The sequence below is a fragment of the Sceloporus occidentalis genome, unplaced genomic scaffold, assembly GCF_023333645.1.
Source record: "Sceloporus occidentalis isolate IW3139 unplaced genomic scaffold, rSceOcc1.0.p SCAF_22, whole genome shotgun sequence".
Lineage (NCBI taxonomy): Eukaryota > Metazoa > Chordata > Lepidosauria > Squamata > Phrynosomatidae > Sceloporus > Sceloporus occidentalis.
Window position 1 is genome coordinate 11,645,153 of NW_028317002.1, and position 7,750 is coordinate 11,652,902.

At 38.7% G+C, this 7,750-nt stretch overlaps 1 protein-coding gene across 1 annotated transcript; it reads left to right on the plus strand.

Annotated features, from left to right (window-relative positions):
• Positions 1–745: 745 nt before the first annotated feature.
• On the plus strand, positions 746–1,168 carry LOC149301033 (proline-rich nuclear receptor coactivator 2-like). Its single transcript, XM_089484432.1, has one exon. It carries the CDS (start codon positions 746–748, stop codon positions 1,166–1,168), a length of 423 nt encoding a protein of 140 aa, XP_089340558.1.
• The last annotated feature ends 6,582 nt before the right edge of the window (positions 1,169–7,750 follow it).

Below are 7,750 nucleotides of genomic sequence, written 5' to 3' on the forward strand. Positions count from 1 at the left end.
TACTGATAAGTTAGACTTTTACACAAGCTAATGCTGTATGAAGGATGTTGGGTAATCTGCTAACATAAAAACATAGTTCATTAGTCAAGTTGTATGTGGTAGTCTTGTTTATGGCCTGCCAATATGAAGCATAATTTGCTTTATGATGAATGTCGTAGGAAGGTTCCAATTAACGTAGATGGTAACTGCCTTTAAAAGAAGCCAAAGATTGGTTTTTCAGGAACCTCAAAATTTCTAAGCACTTCCCTTGGTGTGACCAACACTGCCCTATAGCTGTAAGAGAAATCCTCTTTCTTTGCACCAGTAATGACTGGTTGTTTTGGGTCTAATGACACCCCCCCCCCCCTCAACTAAAAATGAGCAATTCTTACTGGTGCAGAGAGAAGATTGCTTTGTCAGCAACAGGTCTCGGATCAGCCTGGCAGACATGAACTGACATCATCCATGTGCATTTGCAGCCCGTGTGTGGTTGCACGCTGCATGATCAAATAAAAATGTAGCTACTGCAAACACCTATGGCCATTTTTTTTTTTGTAATTTAGAAGTGCTAGAACATCTAAAACCTTAAAATGTGGGATTTCAAAAAACTTTTTTTTTTTTTAATTATTGCTGTCTGAAACGGTGGTCCTCATGTTAGGGGAAAAGTGTGTATTTATTCGTAACTAAACGTCTATACCACTGTCTCACTGTATTCCATGCTCAAAGAAAAACTGTTTGTTTAATGCAGGTGACATAGAAGGTGAAAATGGGAGGAGGTGAAAGATATAACATTCCTGTTCAACCGCCAAGAAATAATATTGGTAAGCAGAATAATCGGCAAAAATTATTTGATCGTAACAATCAGAAGGTGAACACCTCGCGTGCTAAAGACAGAAGTCGCATTTACAATCAGTCCGGTCCTGCATGGCAGGCCATGCAGAATGGAGCAAACCTCAACAACAACAACACTCTCTCTGTAAACCAGAACTGGAACTCGGGATTACCGGGTTCCAAGAATCTCTTCCAAAGTCAAGACAACCAGAATTATGCCGGCGCCAAGTTCAGTGAACCACCATCACCAAGTGTTCTTCCCAAACCACCAAGCCACTGGGTACTTCTGTCCTGTAGTCCTTCTGAACGAGAATTGATGTCCTTCCAACTCAAAACCTTGCTTAAGGTCCAAGTGTAACTAGAGCATGCAAAGCCAACATATCTTCAGGCTAATTACAGCGTTTCAAGTTGAAGACTATCCAGCTCCATACTTTAGTTTTGTAAAGTAACTTAACTGGCACATATACCAATATGAATTGGACCTGCTCTGCTTATAGCTGCTCAGGAGATCTGACTAAAATGCAGGGAGAGCCTTCTATGAAGACCCCCTGCATTAGAAGCACTTTCACAGCATAGCTTGAGTATGTTGCACTGAAATTCCACCACGTGCTCAAATTAAGTTTATACATTGCTTTCTGCACTTAAACGAAGTAAGTCCTCCAGGACAGGCTTGAGTAAGGTCATTCTCCTGGGAACCTTGTTTGTGCTTCCGTTTTGTATATTTTTAATTTGTAACGTGCTGGTAGACTTCTATTCTTTTACTTTTTTTTTTTTATATAGTCCGTGAAGAGCGTTTCCAAACCAGTGCAATTTTTCTCCCCCCTGAAATGTGGTGCAGTCAGCAAAGGTCTGTTTAAAGTCCAAAGAGTCTGTCGTGTTTCATGCCCCAGGGTTTTTTTTTTAGTCAATGTCACAAAGCATTTCTTGAGACTCGCTTATGTGCCAATAAGCTTATTTTTGTTCTCTGCCAAATTGCTTCTGAATCAACTGTGGCCTTTAGGTAAAGATGGCTAAACCCTGTCCTATTTGGGTCCTTAATTATCTTTGCCATAGCTTCCCCCATCTATTCCTAGACTTCTCCAATTTTATCAACCAGATTCTCTTGCCGTTACCCCACATTCCCAAAAAGCCTCTTTGAGATTTGAATATAACCATTTGCTAGCCACTGACGAAACCATAGGTTTTCAGATTAACATCCCTTAGGCCAGGGCTTGATAGAAGTATGGTATCCACGGCTTTTAGATTTATAGATCTGCCTCCTACCTTGTGTACAATTTTATTTTTTATTATTTAGATCTCTATGGGTGCACCACTTTCTGGCTCCTAAAAATATCAAGCTGGCTCCTAACTTCTACACAAATTTATCCAATCCTGCTTTTAGTTGCGTAGACAACTCCAAGGCTGTTAAAATGGTCAACCGTATATTGTTGTGTCTTGGTAATATTTTAATGTTATGTATGGCAGAGTTCATTGTACTAAGTATATTTTGAATGTTGATATTTAATACCTCAACAGAACATAATAGTTTTGTAGATAAAGTAGGATACTTTTACATTCGGCATAGTTTCTCCTGACACCACTCCTGTTCAGTTTTGATTTTTAAAAATGACCACAATTACCTCTCCTGTGAAGTCATGTTGCTTTACTAGTTGATAAAGCACTAACCTAATTTTCTTGTGATTTGTTTCCTGTGATATAACTTAGATGGTGATTAAAAAAACGGACACCATGCAACCTGCTGGAGAAACTGAAGCGGCTGCTTCTCTTTTGCCATCTAAAAAGCTGGTGCAGGAGACACGTGCTGGCGTAGCGTTGCCTTTATGAAATGCTTGAAGTTAAAATTCCTATGTTTTGAATAGGTTGCAGGGAAACAGGTGTTCTTTGCCTTTTGACTCTGCTGTAAATTTCACAGCTTGCTGTACACAAGTGCAAACTACCAGGCTTTTCAAGTTCTATTGAGGTATATGTATATAATCTCAATTGTAAGTTGTGTGTGTGATGCTTTTTTTTTTTTTTTTCTTTTCTATTCCAAGTACAGTGGATAATAGTTTTCGTTTAGTAGCAAAGCTGTAGCAATGCAGTCGTATTGCAAAGATGAGCGCTCTTCAACTTGGAACCCTGTAATTGTCTTCAATCTAATCTAATGAACAACCAGAAGCTGTGTAAATAGCTGTACAAGTTGTAGTATATGTAAATGAATGCAGGAAAACCTGCGCAGATAAAGTATTTTTTAGTACAAAACTGCTGAATGTAGTCACAGGGACATTGTGACTTTGGAAAAGTAATTGTTGTAATAATAATTAAAAAAAACGCGCACCCGTGCGTAGCCTTTGCACGAAGTGCCAGTATAAATATGTACACGTTATCGTGTTCTTAATTGTAAACTGGTTCTGTAGTGGGATTGGTGCAAATGAAGCATTTAATGATTTTATAAATAAAATTAAAAAAAAAAAACCTAAAAAAAAAATAAAAAAATGCTGCCCAGCCTCCCTGGTGAACTCACACATTACATTTGTATAAGTAGATGTATTTTTGATATCTTATGCTGTTTTGTATTCCTGCTACTCAAGCAGCATGTTTTGAAATTCATGTGACGATGTGAAATATTTGGTTATCTGTGAAACCTTGCACAGTTAGGGTAACATACTGCATTGCACTGCTTGAGAGTTTAACACTTGCTCTTACAAACGGTAGAAGCTTGACAATGGAATGCGCTCAACAACATCTGGGTTTACATCAAGTCAAGGAGAAAAGTTAAATGTCAGCCCATTTTGACTGCTACTTTCAACAGCCTTACCTCTATACATTACTGGATTTGTGTTGAGACTGGACATTCCTTTTGTGCTTGTTTTTAAATCACTTTCGCTGTACTTAAATTCACTCTGTAATTCTTAAATCCGGATGTTGAAATCTGTATATCGGTATTTTTATAGCCTGTGAAATGAAGGGAAGCATTATATATTAGATTTGATTAGTCTGTTCCACAATCCGGTTAATGTACTTGTCTAGTTTGTCAACACCTGTCCTCAAAGGTTTGCTCTTATAGGAGGAGATGGGAACAATGCACTGTTACGAATACCCAAGCACTGAATTGGACTATGAGATGTCTGGAATTTTAGCGCATGATGGCAGAGCTTCAAACACTGGTGGAAGCTGGTGCATATTACTATCTTAAAGTACCACTTACAACCTTTGCTCTCCATCTTGGACTTATGTCCCAGATTGCTTGTAAAATCATGTTCTTTGCACAGATGTTTTTTTATTTAGAAGGTAGGATGAAATGGTTGACAACCTTTCTTTTGGAGATGACAGCAGCCATATCATTTTCCCCCAGTATGTTGTCTTGTATGAAATATGCTATTACATAAGACTGTTTTACATGTAAGGGGATTTTTTTTTTCCCCTGAAGTACTGCTGATTTTATTAAGTGTACCGCAGTGCTGTGTATTTTTATTTTTGTGTTTGTTGAGCTTGTTCTCAATGGGACTAAAAAATTCATCTATTTATACATGAAATGTGTATGCAGCACTTACCATTTAAAATGTTTCCAATGCAGTTCTTTTTTTAATTGGCTTTTAAAAAAAAAATAAAATTTATGTAACGCCCCTCCTTCACCACATCACAAAGATTACCCATTTTAGTAAATTGGCTGAGATAAATTAGAAATGTATACTATGCATATCTTAATTCGGAACAAAAATAAATTTTATTTTATCACCCCCCACTTGTGTCTTTTTGCAATTTTTTTATTCACACATTTAAACAAAAGGCAAAAGTAGTACTAAATAGGGGTATGAGTATGATACAGCAAATGCCCAAGTGTAGATAAATCCAGTATAGGGGTCACTCACTCCTGCTAGCAGTGGCCAAATCATTACACTTGAAGATTGCCATACAAACACAAGTCCTTGCGAAAAAGGAAATATGGGATTAACTTTTTTTTTTAACCCCTTCGTGACAAAGGCTGATTTTACTTTTTGTACCCTTCGTGACAATGGCCTTTTTAACATTTCTGCGCTGCTTGTGTTTAGCTGTAATTTTCTTCTTTCCCGTTTACTGAACCCACACACATTAGATATTGTTTTTTTCAGGACAAGAAGGGCTTTCTTTAGATGACATAGTTTTGATTGTATCATATTATTTACTACTAAAAAAAGTGTAAAATATGGTGAAAAATTTAGAAAAAAATGACTTTCTAACTTTTAGTTGAAAAATCTTTTACTCATCTATAAAAGGTAATGAAAAAACTTGCTAAATGGCTTCTATTTGTCCTGAGTTTAGAAATACCCAATGTTTTTTTGCTTTTTTTCTACCCATTATGGGGCAATAAGTACAGGTAGCGTTTTGCTATTTCAAAGCCATTTTTTCCAAATCTGGTAATTCTTCCCCCCATGTGCCATTTCGGGTATCTGAACCCGGCCAATGCAATTTACCCCATCAAATCATATATTTTTGAAAACTAGACAGCCCAGGGTATTCCAAATGCTAGTATTTTAACTATTTCCATGCACCATATCTACCACCAGTTTTTGTCAAACTTTGTGGTAGTCATTTTTTTGCATTTGTTTTGTCACACACATTTTACTTCAGGTATGAATTAAAAGGTTCTCGTTTATGTCACTATCACAAAACACCCCAATATGTGTTCAGCAACATCTCCTGAGTACAGCGATACCTCACATGAATGATTTTGCCTGGCTGTTTGGGGGCAAAAGGGCCACATTTGGGGCATGCACATTTTTCAATGTTGAACTTTGGCATTTGGGGATCCACTGCCTATGCCCTATTTGGTACATCTTTGAGTCGGGCCATTTCAGTGTGCCCAATAAACCCATATATTTTTGAAAACTAGACACCCCAGGGTATTTCAAATGCTGGTATTTTAACTCTTTCCATGCACCATATCTACCACCAGTCTTTGTCAAACTTTGTGGTAGTCATTTTTTTGCATTTGGTTTTCCACACACATTTTACTTCAGGTATGAATTAAAAAGTTCTCGTATATGTCACTATCACAAAACACCCCAATATGTGTTAAGCAACATCTCCTGAGTACAGCTATACCTCACATGAATGATTTTGCCTGGCCGTTTGGGGGCAAAAGGGCCACATTTGGGGCATGCGCATTTTTCAATGTTGAACTTTGGCATTTGGGGATCCACTGCCCATGCCCTATTTGGTACATCTTTGAGCCGGGCCATTTCAGTGTGCCACATTTGGGGCATGCGCATTTTTCAATGTTGAACTTTGGCATTTGGGGATCCACTGCCCATGCCCTATTTGGTACATCTTTGAGCCGGGCCATTTCAGTGTGCCCAACAAAACCATATATTTTTCAAAACTAGACACCACAGGGTATTTTAAATGCTGGTATTTTAACTCTTTGCATGCACACATTTTACCACCAGCATGTTTTCAAAGTTTGCAGTAGTATTTTTGTGTGTGTATTTTTCCCACACACACCTACTTTATGTATGAATTTACAGCTCCTGGTATATGCCGCTGTCACACGACACCCCATAATGTGTTCAGCAACATCTCCTGAGTGCAGTGATACCCCACATGCATGGGTGTGTCATTTTTGTGGGAACTAAAAGGCCACATTTGGTACGTGTGCATTTTTCTAATTGGAAATTAGGTGTGTGGCCATCCTTCCCCCGGTGTTAATTGGGACGTTGTTGAACCCGGCCAATTCAATTTACCCCATCAAATCATACCTTTTTTAAAAGTAGACACCCCATGGGCATTTAATATGCCAGTATTTTAACTCTTTCCATGCGAGAATTGTTTTAAGCTAATATGCTAATTTTAGGACTTGCTCACAAAAATATATTTTTTATATATATATATATATTTTTTGTCTTTTTAAAAAAAAAAATTTAACATTTTTTTTCAACTTGGAGGTTCCCCTGATAGTGACATCAGTGGGAAATGATTTTTACATTTTACTAGTTTTTTACTATTTTTTTTTCTAATTATTATTAATTTTATTTTATTTTTTAATTTATTTTTACTAATCACACTGTGATTAGAAAGCTGGGTTCCATTGACTTGCATGGTGAATGCAGTACCTGTATTCAACCTGCAAGTGGAGCCAAAGTTCTCTAGATGGTCTGGACCATCTAGCGAACTTTTAAAATTTGTTGGTTCCTGTTACAGGGCAGCGGCCATCTTGCTTGATGGCGAAGATCATCGGCAGCTGCGGCTGTGACCGCTCTCTGGAGCGGTCACAGCCCATCGAAAGGTAAGTGTTTGGTGTCGCTGGATGCCTCCTGATCGAGGCATTCCAGCGACACCATTTAAGTTTAGGAGGCGATCGTCGATCGCCTCCTAAACGCTTTTAAAACGGGCGTCCGCCGCCATACAAAGTATGGCGGATGTTGACGCCCCGTGGAGGGGCCAGAGATGGCCCCTTCGTTCCGATCGCGGCGTTGCTGAATGCCTCGAGGTCGAGGCATTCAGCAACGTTTTTTGGGTGCAGAAAGCGAAAACAGATCGCTTTCTGCACCCGTTTAAAGACGTGCCGGTCCTGGCACGTCAATTGTCGTAAAGCACATGCTTTTCCGTGTCGTGCCAGGACCGGCAATTGTCGTTAAGGGGTTAACCTACATTATGTTTATGTATATAGTGCCAGCATGTTCCATAACACTCTTGCATTGTAGAACAATATTTTAAAATATTGGTACAGAAAGGGAAGGGGGGCCCTGCTTACTAGGGTAAGGTGGTGTATCAGGGGGACTCGCTTCATTCCTCCCATGACTTGAGTGGTCAGGCTATAGATTTGGAAGATGGTCCTCAGGTGAAGACTGCATATGAGAGATGAAGAGTCAATTAGTGACACCAAGGTAGTGAATTTAGTCTGCAGAATTTTGAACAGCAAGAGATGTCAGGAATAGCGGACTAAGGCAGTGGCAAAATAATCAAAAACTCTTGGAGATGT